This window comes from Rhyacophila brunnea, unplaced genomic scaffold (assembly GCF_057557595.1).
Source record: "Rhyacophila brunnea isolate RB1 unplaced genomic scaffold, BYU_Rbru_1.0 scaffold_88, whole genome shotgun sequence".
Taxonomy (NCBI): Eukaryota; Metazoa; Arthropoda; class Insecta; order Trichoptera; family Rhyacophilidae; genus Rhyacophila; species Rhyacophila brunnea.
This window is the reverse complement of record NW_028233359.1, coordinates 1,220,281-1,235,387: the sequence shown is the minus strand read 5'-3', so window position 1 is coordinate 1,235,387 and position 15,107 is coordinate 1,220,281. Positions and strand designations below refer to the sequence as shown.

General features: G+C 31.3%; 1 protein-coding gene across 1 annotated transcript in view; it reads left to right on the top strand.

The window, feature by feature from the left end:
* Positions 1 to 15,107, top strand: part of LOC147063761 (uncharacterized) — a 38,726-nt gene that overhangs the window by 9,409 nt on the left and 14,210 nt on the right. Inside the window, exons 3-6 of the mRNA XM_085959329.1 lie at positions 647 to 720; positions 1,204 to 1,637; positions 3,844 to 3,851; positions 11,723 to 11,869. Coding sequence (XP_085815455.1) covers positions 647 to 720; positions 1,204 to 1,637; positions 3,844 to 3,851; positions 11,723 to 11,869 — 663 coding nt within the window. The remainder of the gene's footprint in view (positions 1 to 646; positions 721 to 1,203; positions 1,638 to 3,843; positions 3,852 to 11,722; positions 11,870 to 15,107) is intronic.

The following is a 15,107-nucleotide window of genomic DNA, read 5'->3' as shown; positions in this document are numbered from 1 at the left end:
AAAATATGCTGCTTTTTACACGATTCTATATAACAACTACGTATTCTGATGCGTCATTTGATTATGATGTAATGGCAATCATATAACGATTATTAATTTAATCGATTCTATACATTGAGTAATGGCATATTAAATTTGCTCGGTGATCTTATATTAATAATACAATTAAACATTTAAAAACATATTAATTCGTTATGCATACCTGTAATACCTATAAATATATTTAATTAATCCTATATACTACATCTATAATACTTACGTATAATTTATTCGTAAATCTTTGCATCCACAGCCCATCCTGAGTAGTTGTTAAACCGGTCAGTATGAACTGCGGGACTTACACATTGGTTCTTACTTTGGTTTTGTTATGTGTGGTTAACGTCTTTTTATTTAGCGACAGGATTTATTATAAGGCTGAAATATGCAGTTATGTCGTCAAAACTTCACCTACACGAACACCAACTGAAGGTCAGTGCTCTTGTGTTGGTGTCACAGGCTTATGCATACTCTCTAACGACACTCTTGCCATTTTACTCTCATTTCGTTATTTAATAATGTCTGCAGATGCTGAAAAGCAAAGTGAAAAAAAAATAACAAATGGAATATTATAACACATAACAATTGATAATATTGAATTTTTTTCTAGGTTTCTACCAAGGGATTTTTCACAAAGCATCACGATACAGGCGACAGTCAACACTCCTCAGATGGTGGAATCCAGTATAGAATGTTGCAGTATTCAGAAGTCACGATAGATGAGAAAGACATTAAAAAAGAAATCTTAGAACAAGATACGCCGAAGGAACTTCGACTTATTCTGAGAAGAGTAATCCATTTCTCACGTAATTTAATTTGCTGCATTTGTAGCGCAGTTTTTGGTAGCAGAAGTGCTCTAAAAACTCACAAAATTGCTCACATGGACGTGATTGATGATCAAAATCAAATCGTAGTATTTTCTCAACACAGTGATATTAAAGCAAATAAAAATACAAGTACATGTAAAAAACCTTATAAATGCAACGTATGTTCATACAGATGCTCGCAACTTGGTCATCTTAAAACACATAAAATGACACATACTGGTGAAAAACCCTTTAAATGCAATGTATGTTCATATAGATGCTCGACATCTTGTTATCTTAAAACACATAAAATGACACATACGGGTGAAAAACCTTATAAATGCAGTGTATGTTCATATAGATGCGCGCGTCTTGCTGATCTTAAGAGACATAAAGAGACACATACTGGTGAAAAACCTTATAAATGCAATGTATGTCCAAATAGATGTTCGCGACTTGGTGATCTTAAGATACATAAAATTACACATTCTGGTGAAAAACCTTATAAATGCAATGTATGTTCATATGGATTCTCACAACTTGGTAATCTAAAGAAACATAAAATGACACATACTGGTGAAAAACCTTATCAATGCAATGCATGTTCATATAGATGCTCGCAACTTAATAATCTTAAGAAACATAAAATGACACATACTGGTGAAAAACCTTACAAATGTAATGTATGTTCATATGGATTCTCACAACTTAGTAATCTAAAGAAACATAAAATGACACATACTGGTGAAAAACCTTATCAATGCAATGCATGTTCATTTAGATTCTCGCAACTTAGTGATCTTAAGAGACATAAAATGACACATACTGGTGAAAAACCTTACAAATGTAATGTATGTTCATATGGATTCTCGCGACTTGGTAGTCTAAGGAAACATAAAATCACACATACTGGTGAAAAACCTTTTTAATGTAATGATGTATGTTAAATAGATGCTCATCTTAGTGATCTTTAAAAACATAAAATGACATACTAGTGAAAAATCTTATAAATAAGATGTTCATTTAGATGCTCGCAGCTTGGTAATCTCAAAACAGAATTAAGTGACACTTACGTACAGATAAAAAACCTTATGAATGCAATGTATGTATATACAGATGCTTTGTACTTGCTTATATCAAATGACACATGCAGGTGAAAAACCTTATAAATGTAAAAGTATGTTCATATATATGCTCGCAGCTTGGTGATCTTAAGAGACATAAAATTACACATACTGGTGAAAAACCTTATAAATGCAATGCATTTTTATATAGATGCTCCTCATCTAATGATTTTAGGACATAAATTTATACATACTGGTGAAAAACTGTATCAATGCATTCTGTGTTCATATAAATGCTCGACATCTAGTTGTCTTAACGGCCCATATGCTCAGCGTAGGTCAAAATAGAGCTTTCATTGTATTTTCAGAGCACAGCCCTGGACATTCCTTAAACGTTGTAGATAATCTATGTATATACATTTGAATCCTTATTATCCTTTATATTTATTTTAAACATTTGATGACTGCATAAATTATTTTTGTTACATAAAATAGGATTCTTTTTAGCCTATCGCTCTAATGTTTTAGAATATAGTCATATTTCAATACATAAATGTGCAGTTGTGTTAAGATTTTTTCCATTCAATATTTTTTAAACGCATTTATAAAACCATCAGTATAATTTATGTTGACATTATTATAGTGAATTATTTACGATAAAAAAATATATTGATAATCTCTGTGATCCCAAATTTGAAAAGAATTAGGCATTTTATTATACAAAAAATGGGCAAGATTAACACATTTGAAGATAATTCTAATGATACTAATTATAACCTATGTCTTTGACCATTCACGTTTGATAAACATCCTACGAATAATGATTGCTTTATAATAATTATTGACCTAAGAATAAGGTAGTAATTTTTTGAAATACGCCATTTCTTTTGGCATTCCCCAGTGGTTAAGCTACAACATACGGTCGTTGCCATCAATTGACAAACGATAAATAAAGTAGGGATTAAGATCATAGTAACACACGTGTTTGAACATGTACCGTTTTTAAACAAATTATTTTTTTTCGGTTAGGTACATCTTCAAACACGCGCGTTATTGTAATAATATTAGAAAAATAATCAATCCTTTTTTTTAAAACCAGTTAGACGCCACTGAAGTCCTGGCACGCGAGTAGCGTCCGCCAATGCCAAGGATGTATAGGCACGCACTTGTTTCAGTGCCGAATTTTTTGTATGTAAGTAGGTACTATGTTTTAATTTTATCGTGGAATTTTAAAACAAACACATTCGCAAATGTATAGCAATTGATAGAAACTCGAAATGTTTGTGAATTTCATTATAAGTATGTATTGTAGTCATTGTCAAAGCAATGTTATGTTATTTTAATCAAACTTGTATTTTTTTACTTAAATAAATTAATAAAAGTATTTTTGCACTAATATTTTCTACATTAAACCTATGTTTTTCCAAGATTGAACGAACACGATATTAATAATAAATCTCTTAAAACACTATAAACCACGCCAGGAGGCCAATCCCCGAATGAAGCATGACCGAAGTGAGTAGTGGTGAGTAGTCATAACGGGATAGTGTGTTCTCTGACGCGTCCGCAGAAGTGTACTACTCCTTCCTGTGTCCAATAGTGCAACCTAATAATTGCCAAAAATCGGGAGTACATATTATATGATCGCCTTATAGTTTGCACTTATATTTTAAAAATAATATCGTCGCCGCGTTTGCAAAATCCGCTATGTAAAAAAACACAACTGTTCAGGAGAAGGAAAAAACTGATTTATTCAACAATGACTCACGTTTTTTTAAAAAAAGTCAACCGAAAATTAGATCCTTACTTCGGATTCAGTATAAATGATATTTTATAATACAATATTTAGCACTTTGGTCGTAATATTTTTTTTTGTGGCTGAAAGACACATAGCTGATTTTATTTGGGTCTTTTAATCCGCTTTGTGGTTGGGGCAGCACGGATTGTAAGTACGTGTATTTTAGACAGCGCATTTTACACCGGGTTTTTACAATGATAATTCCATAATTTAACGATGTTTGACTTTATGCGTAAAACATCTTTAACAAAGCCAATAGTCTGTTTTGAACAAACCTTTATCTTCCCAACCAAAATTTGACATATAAATAAGTAATTATCAAGTGAAGGGGGAATAAAAATATGTGTTCAGAGTAGGATGGATAAATAATTAAACAAATTTGACAAATGACGTTTTATTTATCGAAATAAGAAAAAAAAGGTAACTAGTATTACAAACCAAGTAATATTCTTAAGCAACACAAGATACATAATAATACAATATTAATTTTATTTACATTTACATTTTAACAAAACAAATCAACCTCTTAATAATGCGTATTAATAAACAGTCATAATGCCTACCTACTAGTAAACTAAACTTTATTCTTATAGCTATTGTTATATTTTTTTTTAAATAAAAAAAGGTAAGTAGGTAGGTACCTAAGTAATTAACAAAATTAGTATTTGAGATTATCGTAAAAGAAATGATAATCTCGATGCATATATAACTTTAGGGATTGTAATTGTTCAAACTTAGACTTGTCAATTTTTTTCGGTTCTGTGTAAATTCACATTGTTTTTATAGCTTCAGAAAAGATATGAGTTCCCTGGCTGCAAATCACAACAAGACTGACCATAAAACGCGCGTTCTGAAGCAAGACTCGGCACGCAAACTCCGGTATGTGTCATTAACAGGCGCAATAAAAAGTTTTTTTCCTTTAGTTTAAAATGCGATATGTGAACGGACTCTTCATAGAGTATTTTGAAGCCATTTTTTAAATGAAAATACATAGCTTGTTTTGAATTTTTCTAAACTAGCTTTGATATTAGAAAACGGGTTTTACAGGCCTATCCGCTGTGTGTTGTTCTATCAAATAGCGTAAAATACAAATTTTCGCAAAAAAATGTTTGTCGGATTTTGCAGGCGCAACGACGATATATACAGACTTTGTTTATTCTTTCAAAAATATAGGTAAAACCAAAACAGAAATATTTGTAAAAGAACAAGGCCAAACAAAAGGTAAAAAGTATTTTACCGAATATTACAGTGGTAAAGCAAAACCTTGATATGCCAATAAAGGGCTTGACCGAGAAATCATTGTTACCGTGAATCGCTGCAGAGCGGATCACTACAGTCTTGCATCATCCCTTTATCGCATAGGGATAGTTAACAGTCCAAAATGTCTATGTGGAAATGCCAATGAAGACCTCAATCACGTTATTTGGCAATGTCCACTCTATGACAAACAAAGAAAAGTGCTAGTTCCAAGGTTGATAAAGGGGTATCAGTTGTTGTCTCTAGATATCGAGTTGTTTTTGACCGAGCCCAATATTGAGGTCTTTTTATTATAAAATTGTTCCTTAACAAATGTTCTATTGATGTTTAAATATTATTATTGTTATTATTTATCTTACTGTAATCTATTGAAAAAAATCTGTTATAAACATGTATATAATGTAACAGCTGAATAAGCCTCCATTGAGGCTTTAAATAAATAAAAAAAAGGTTATAATAATTAACATTAGGAACGTAACAATATAAGATTAATTTGAATACCTACTGTTAAACTTAAGTTTCTTTGTAAAAATAACCGTTGAAAATATAAAGCCACGTGTTCAACAAAGAAAGACTTTTTAACACTCCCGTTGCCACGATGGTCTCGCAGTTTAGAAATGACCTTAAATCATAGATACCCCACTTATTATTATGTATATAAACGTCTACTTTTAGCTATTTGTAGATAAAATATTTAGGCATAAAAAGAAAAATATATAGGTGGTTGAATTGAATGTTTTATATGTAAAATTAATCATTTTTCGAAAGTCTAATCAATATTTTGATAAGACAGTGATAGGGCTATCTAGAAAGATATACGTTAGAGAAACGCGCATAATAGTAATGTAAACATGAGACACTATTTTAAAATGTCATTTGTTAGTCAGAGATAGAAATGTATGTCTTTGTTCAACATAATTCTGTGAATAATGCAATCAGTTATAGCCTCCCATAATATATCGAACCTTGAAGTATACATTGTTCAAATACATCTGACGATAAACGCCAAAGCAACCCTTAACGCAATGTTATTAGTGTTCATTTTACCGTGTTAACTTCGCTACATGTGGCGTTTATTCATAAACAATTAACGAAAAGGATCCAATGCTATTGACCATTGTCTAGTCAAGTCATAAAACCTTTTTTCCCGGATTTAGAATACAGACCCTTGCTACAAGGTTTGTAAAGATTACATCAGTTTGTGGGACATAGGCAATTGAAAAAAATTCTCGAGCGGGCTAAATAAAAACAGCACAGCATGTGGCGTGGCGTATTCACATGTTCTACATGTTTATACTATTATCATATTAGGCAATGCAGTATGTTAAATATTGGCAAGGGTAATATTATTTCATTCTGTTTTAGAATTTTAGGAAAATAATACAATGCGATAAATTTCATAATATTGATGTACCTACCCATTCAAATGTTGTATTCAAACCCAAATATTAAACCCGTTTAAATAAATACCCTGCATTGAAATCAGACAGCTACAGAAAATGTAGGTATGTTCTAATGACTAGCATCAATAATAATATATTTGTATCTATAGTTAACTGTAGCTTTGTAAATTGCGGTGCGGTGCGGTTAATACGATATTCTAAAATATCCTTTTTTTGACGATATTACTAATACCTACCTATATTAGTTTTTTTTAATTATAAAAGATTATAAATGAGACATTATTTTGTTGGTCCATGGTTGAACCGTAATAAATTGTATTGTCGTCGTAAATCACTAATAATAGCTTTAATCCGAAAATAATAATGAGTCAGCAAATGCAATTTAAGTGCAACTAGGTAGTACACGTGGAGTTTCTTTGGTTTATGAAGTAGACACACAGTTGCAAAAAATATTTTATAGTGTTTGCAGCATTTTTATTTTTTAATTTTACAAGTACCAATAATAAAATTATAAAGTAGGTACCTACTTACATACCTAATATGTAAATAAATAATCATAGTGAACCTGTTGTGTTTACATGATATTGTGTTATAATATTATATATTATTATTAACTATATATAATAATATGTCCATAATATCGGTGGATTGTATGTAGGTACAAGAAATTCATATTAAGATTACTGAATCATTCTAATTTCATAAGTACTTACCAAATAATATTATTATATAAATAAATATTATCATACTCAATCTGATGTAGGTATATACATAATAATATACTATTATATTATTTCTCAGTGGTGAAGTGTGGAGGTAGACTGTTAAGATCCGACATAAATAGTGCATTGTGAGTCATACGTACCTATTTGTTTTTATTGAACTAATACTACAATAATTTACATAATATGGTGTTATATAGTTTTTAAAAATCAGATAAACCCAGGCCGAAATAAAACCATAATAGTTTCGGTACGCTTTGGGCAATCCTACAATTTTGTGCACACTTTTTCATTCATACTTCTCTTTTCGTTAAATATAAAATACATATTATTATTACACGTCATGTTGTTGGTATTTTTTAACTCTTCAAGTGAAGCGCCTAGTTTCAGAAGCCCTAAAAAGGTTTTCATAAAATTTTGAGTTTGATATATATTTAGATATATGTTTTTGTCCACTATATATTGGACAAAATGTAAGCAATAAAACTTAATGTGTTCATTAAAATATATCGAAGCCAATATTATTTCATAATATGCTAGGTATCTATTATTTTATGTGGCGAACGTAATAACGAACGCCTGCACAAGTGTTATTCTACCTTACAACACCCTCGTCCGCTTCGGATGAATTAGCCATCCCCACTCTCCGTGAAATGACAGCGTGTGTTCGTTGTTTCATTTAAAACAGATCGAGACACACCGTGGTTTGGTTATGACGTACATTTATTGATGTCCGATTATTATACACGATTATAAGATAATTGCATGTGATATACACAGAATAACATGTTAAACGATGACTAAATAGTATTTAAAAACATACTTTACCTTTTGAAGCAATCAATTAGCTTTTAAAATGCCTTAAAATGCCAAATTTCTAGCGGTCCACTGAGTGGACGGCATGGGAACGGGCGTAATTTTTTTACCATGGTAAGGGAAAGGTTAATTACTTATTATTTAATTTTTGTGAATCCCGGGTCCTACCAACATCCTGTGCTAGCCACAGGACCCGGGATTTATCTCAATATCTACACTGTTATTTTCAACCTTAAATCTATTAATACAATAAAGTAAGGACACTTTAATGCCTACCCATTCAGTCAAGGATCAAGTAAGTATAACAAATAAGACATTGTCAAAGGGCCATGTTTTTTGACTTTGCCTTGTAATGTCTATCCGTGGATGGTGCAAATCACACCCAATGTCCGAGTGCCTGGCTCAAAATACGGGTAGCATTTTGTTTGTATTTCACTGACAGATATGTCTTTTTGCCGCGATGATGATTAATATTGTATTTAACAACGTCTGTAGAAGAAAACTTGAAAACAGAAAAAATGCAGATGGGCCCTTTTGCCATTTGAATACCGAGATGCGCTAATCTCGTTATGATTGAGAAAATGCTGTTAATCATTTTCGCTTCATTGTTTTGTTTTGACAACAAAATATATATAATTATTATTGAAGTGTGTCACCGTGTCAAGTTAGTGGTTGTATCTATTAAAAATATTAGTTTCGACGGTAAACACTTTTCAGTATTGTGGCCACACTTTTCTAACATTACCCTGAATGTAACCTGTCTGTCACGTTGTTCCTGCCATATTTACACTTAACATGGATGTAAAGCAAGAATGGGATGGAGTACACTCCGATATACTAGAAGGCGAGCCTTTGTTTGACACGCTGACTATCCATCCAAGCAACCCGGACCCTCGCACTATTGTAACGCAAGAGAATGCGGACGTTTCAAGTTGCAATTTCGAGGTTAGTTTTTGGAAACTAAATTATTTTAAAATAACATTAGATTGAGAATAACAATGATTGGTTTAATACTATAAACAGTGGCTTTTTTACAAACTATGTATGAACATAAGGTGATATTGAACTTTTTTTCAAAAAAATACATGTTTTTACAATTTGACAGCCATGATACTGCTGTGATATAGGTTAGATTATCTACTAATCCATGTTAAATTTAATTATTATACATCGTTCTGACTTAACGTGAACTGAAGTGAAGTGAGTGTTTAGAAAATATAATAATACTTTTTTCAGTACCTTATGGCGGCCCTCTCTGATAAAACATCCGATAATCAACCAGCTGTCATCAAGCGCGAGATTATTGAAGATATATCACACTCATTATATGACGATGAAGATCCTCATCAAGGTTGTTCGTATTCAGATTACAGGCCAATACATCAGGTACGTTCAATTGTACGTAGGTATATGTGCCGTTTTCTTCCCTTGATGCCGTCTTATATTGAAGGTTTCAATTTGTAAGGCATCTTTGAAACTTCATAAAAAACTATTATATTATAATTCGGTCAAACTTGTTTCCTTTATTGATTGCGGAGTAGATTCGAGTTATTGGCGATTGCTAAAACAGATATTTTGAGACAGTATTGAGTAGGTATATAAATCTTTTGTCAAATCACGTAAGTTTATTTAAAAATGGTGTTTTATACATCATTTATTATTATATTTATGATTATATAAAATATATTAAAAATTAATCCTTTTTAGGTAGTTAATACAAGGTACCTAAGCCTACTGTCTATAAAAAAACTACTTACAGCCAAAAAATACCACAAACAGAAGCAATATCTACGTGAAATGGGGTGAGAATAGACCAATAATTCTATTTTCAAAACTTTTTGTAACAATTTAATGTTAGCCTCAAATTTTACTAAATTATCTACCATGCTGCATGACAACATAAATTTAGGCGTTCCAGCTAAACCGGAATAGTTTAAGATTTAACGTTTAGTTCACTGTACCAGCAAACTTCAAACCATTTTCTGACCGCCAAAAGTCATAAAATCTGAAACGTCAAACCACTTCTCACGATCTGTCAAAGTAATAACTGTCCAGACCGGACCTAACCTAAAAATGATAGTCATTTATTATATTCCGTACCTATGTCATTTTCTCTACATAATATTGCGTTACTTATGAACATTATAATATTTTTAGGATTAAGAAAAATTGAGATTCTTCTGCATTTATATATCGTGAGATATTCATATTAATCTTTAGACATGTACACAGTTGGAGTTCACTAAAATTAGGTAGTTATATTATAGCGAAGTAACCGATACCTATTATTCATTATTAACCATATGCGAACAATAAACCGATTTTTGGTCGTATTGTCTCATGATTCCACCCACATTTTTATGCATAGAGTTCGATTCGATATCATCACTTTGGTATTTAGTGAAAGGTGGTTTGGGGTCGCTACTCGACCGATAAATTACAACAATGAATAGACTCGACTAAATGATTTTACTAAAGTACTCGACTGAATTTGTCTGTTCGTACACGTTTAGTTACTAAACTTCTCGCCTGATCCGAACCGGCCTTACCTCATTTAGTGCTAACACCCCGACTGGCGCGGTTGAAGTACTTGGCCATTCGATATAATTAACGTGTTATTTAATCGTGATAATTAAAAGGTCAAGGTCAGCAGTGATTATGTTCTCATTTAGTCCTAAGAACGCGACGGCTTATTTGCATTAATTGGTCATTAGATATAATTATCATGATATATAAATGTGGTAATTAATAAGTAAATAGTAGGTCAACAGTGAATCGGTTAAGGGTGTCTCCGTGAGCGTAGCGAAACAATCAAACCTCATTGACGTGCCTATTCAATCGAGGGTAATTTTTGAACGAAGCAGTACGCAAATAAGAAGCAAAAGGCGACAGTATCTTCAAATGAGGTATTCATCAGGTCCAATAATGCAACGAAATACTGAATGGACATTTATGATCGAGTAAACTGCGACATGGATTGAACAGAGCTTTTTTTTTCGTTAGAAATTTTGTTTGCAACGTGTGTTGTAATTTTTTTTCATCTGCGCACATTTTGAAGTACCATAAACGTATGCACGATGCGTCGCTGACTTTCAATGAAGTGGCTTTCCCATGCGACCAAAGCAGTCACTTGTATGAAAAGTTTGATGCGTCGACGTTTGCAAGTGATTCACAGGTAACTCATATTATATACATGCTCTTTTGATTATTGTTGTTAGGTATATAATGTATTGTATATTGTCATCTGATCTGTATTGTATATTGGTATCTATATCCTATACCTAAGTATATATTTTTTTATTTGTAATACAAAATGGGTATCATCCAGCGGCAAAGAGTGTACATAGGTTGCTTATATCCAACATAAATATAGTACACGCAAAACTTCTTCGTATCTACGTTTTTGTTTTTGTTTTCATTTAACTAACACTAAAATATATTACTGATGCTTGTTTTTGTTAACTTAACAAAAACCCTGCGAAACCAAGCCATAATATGATATAGATATTTTATAGATGGAAGAATACTTTTTATTTATTTATTTTTGGCGTAGGCTAGGCTTAATGCATTTTAAAAAACTAACCCAGCCATCTGTAATAATATGTAGTCCTCATTGAACTTAAACAAACAAGTATGACCGCAAGAGTGCACTATTTTGTTGGATTGCCCATAGCATTGGAATGTCGTTCGTTATTATACATTCACCTGCCAAATTAAGTCATACATTGGCGACCAATTATTGAAGAAAGAGCTATGGGGGACCCTTCAGGATAATCGTCATGATGATACTATTACATAATATTTATAATGGTATTTCCAGAAGTGTGATAATGGTCTGATTAAGTATGAGAATAATGATGAGGGAGTCATCATCAAAGAAAAATTTCTTGAGAATGCAATCTACCAAGTTAATGATGAATTAAACCAATCTTACTGCTCTAATCTACAATACAAGCCATTAGACCAGGTATGTTTAATTACAAATGTTGTTTTTTTTTAAGTTCAATGGATCGATATCTTCATGGCATTAACATTTGTAAATGATTTCGGGCATGTGGCCACCACAGCTATTCTCAGTGAAGCAAATTCGGGGCGCCCAATTTGGACTACATTTATTCGAGAACTGCTGGCTGTATATCACGGAAAACGTTGGCTTCCAATACGATATATGTTGCTGGTTTATCAGCATATAACAGTGACTTCACGAAGTCTCACAGGAAATAATCCAGAGATGTCAAATCGCACAATCCTGAATGCCAATTGACAGGTCGATTTCTCAAAATCAATTTATCGCCAAATCTTGATTTACTCCATATACGCCAATTTTGATTAATAACCAATCCGTTTAGTCAAAAATGAGCGTCATCGCATAAGTCAAAGATTATGTTGACAATTTGGAATCGGTGCTCGATCGTCACTCTATTCATGGTTGCCTGTCTAAATATTGTTCATAAATGTCAAAAAGTATGCGCAATATCACAGTTCAGTTTGACAGTTAACACTTTCGTAAGTTCTATCTAAGCAAAAAAAAAATAGTTGTGAAATCACAATAAACAGAAAGGTAAATGATATTTAATGCAAATCGCACAAATGACTACTTGGCCGTAACGCGAGTGCCGGCTTAATTTTTTAATAAATAAAGTTCGACGATTTCACCAGCATGTGAACCGCAAAAAGCAGTGCCTTTATTTTGATGTAATTGAGTCTGTAGGGTCTCACCTAGATTGGACTCCATAAATATGCCAATTATGTATATTAACCAATCCGTTTAGTCAAAAGCAAAGCAAAAAAAAAAATAGTTGTGAAATCACAACAAACAGAAAGGTAAATGACATTTAATGCAAATCGCACCAAGTAGTCATGAAACTAGCAATATTTCTCCTGACATAAAATTTGAAGTCTCCCATTTGCTTTGTTATAAATTATTTATATTATAAAAACAAATACCATCTTTAATGAGTGTTGTCATGTGCTGTGGTTAAAGATTTATCTCTAAAGTAAGATATTTTTGTTATATCAATACTTTCGACCGAAGGTACTTGATGGAATTTGAATTTAAATTCTAATGGATTCAAGATCTGTACTATTCCATTTAAGTCGTTTTTTGCGACCCGGGTTTCGCCTTTCGGCATCTTCAGGCGTCGTGTACACTCACCAAAAGCAAACACACACTGACAACGAACACCCTTAAGTCTACCTTATATAGTAAATCAATACAATAAAGTAGGTAAAAACTCCATTACCTACCTATTTAGTCAGAAATTACAACAAAAAATACAATAAACAAATTATGAATAGCTGAAGTAAAAACCTAATTAGTAAAAACCATCTCTTATTAATAACAATACACTGGACAGCATATTATTATAATAAATCGTCAAACCTAATAATAGGTCAAAATTCTTTATAACAATAAAAATACTACACTCAAGAGGTGTAAATCGTCAATTCTAAGAAAAAATAATTAATCGAGTTAACTAATGAGATATTATTCTTTAATAATACTCTTACAAGGTACCTACTTTTAAAACATTATTTTTTAACAAAAACAAAATTATACATATAAACTCGCTTAATATAATATATAACTCACCTAATATAATATATATATATATATATTATACAAATATACATACCTAAATTCTCATCCATAGACTCTCATACAAACATATATAAATTTTGTGTCAATACAATTGACCATATATAGTCTCATATGTAATACATCATATAGGATATAACAAAGGGCTACTAGGAAAGTAGCTAAGTTGATCGTTCAGTATAGGTAAGCTTTGCAACTGTGCTCTATTTATTTCTAATATTTCTTGGTAGAATAATTTATAATCACCCCTATGACTGTGAAGTAGTTTTGTACCCTTTTCAATGTCAAACGTGTGTTTTTCATTTAATAAGTGGTTAGCAAACGTTGAAGTATCCTTCTCCAATCTTTGGGCTGCTAAATGTTCTGAAATTCCAGTGATTAATCCAGTGATTATCTCGGAATTGATGAATATTTTAGACATATGTGTAGAACAAAATTATTTCCAATTTAACGGTAAATGTTATAAACAAATTTCAGGCCTGGCAATGGGAAATTATCTGTCTCCTTTGTTAGCAGAGTTATATATGGACTTTTTAGAATCTATTATATTCGAAAAATACAAGAGAGTTTATTTTATTATTCTCTTAGTAAAATTCTTACTAATTACGGAATAATATTTATGACTTAAGAAATAGAAAAAAATCATTTTTATTACTCTTTCAAATGGTGAGAATTTCCGAAAGGCTTACTAATTGATTTGTACACATTGGGACCAACTTAAGCTCATTGTAAAATTTAAATACGTCCGACGTGTTAATTTTATGTTTGCAATAATATAAAAGGGTATATTTTATTATTACTTTGTACATTGAATGTTTCTCGAAAACGAGCTCTGTGGATTATAAATTATTATTACATGTCGGTCACCTAAAAAAAAGATTAGCCGGGTTTTTTGAAAACTTATTTTATCTATTATTTTCAATAGAATTTTACCGAAAAACGTGTATGATACTAGTCAGTTTATGAATCATTTATTGTTGTCTAGAATCTAGGTAAATAATATGTATGAGATGGGATTAACATATTGTGGTATCCCCGGTAGGTATAATATCAAACAAAATATCAATTAGTTTTGAAAAATCTAGTACCTACTCTCATATATACTTACCTCGTATTAATTTATTGAATATGACTGTTTTAAAATATTAAAACTAGCATAAATAGTAATTACTATTTTTTATCTAAGTTAAATCGGTCGGAGTTATATAGATCGATCAAAATAGTAAGTTAAATAAAGTGATTAAACTATGTTTTTTTGAGAAAGTATTTAATAAAACTCTACGTAATTGATTAGATTAGATAACAATATAATGTATCATTTAAAGAAAATACTAGTTAAAAGCCAACCGTTTAGAAAAATGCAGATTCGTACCACGATTATTTAAATTTTAAACTAAATATTACAATGTTGGGGAGGTACATATTTATTTTATCTTTCCAAATAAATTATTGCAATCATGACACCTCGTATTAATTAACATAACTGAGTTCAATTAAGACGTACTTATACTGATGTTTCATGATTTATGTTGACAATTAAATATAATTCAACTATGTTTACTAATCGATAATTAAACTCATATCAACAATAAACATTATAAAAACA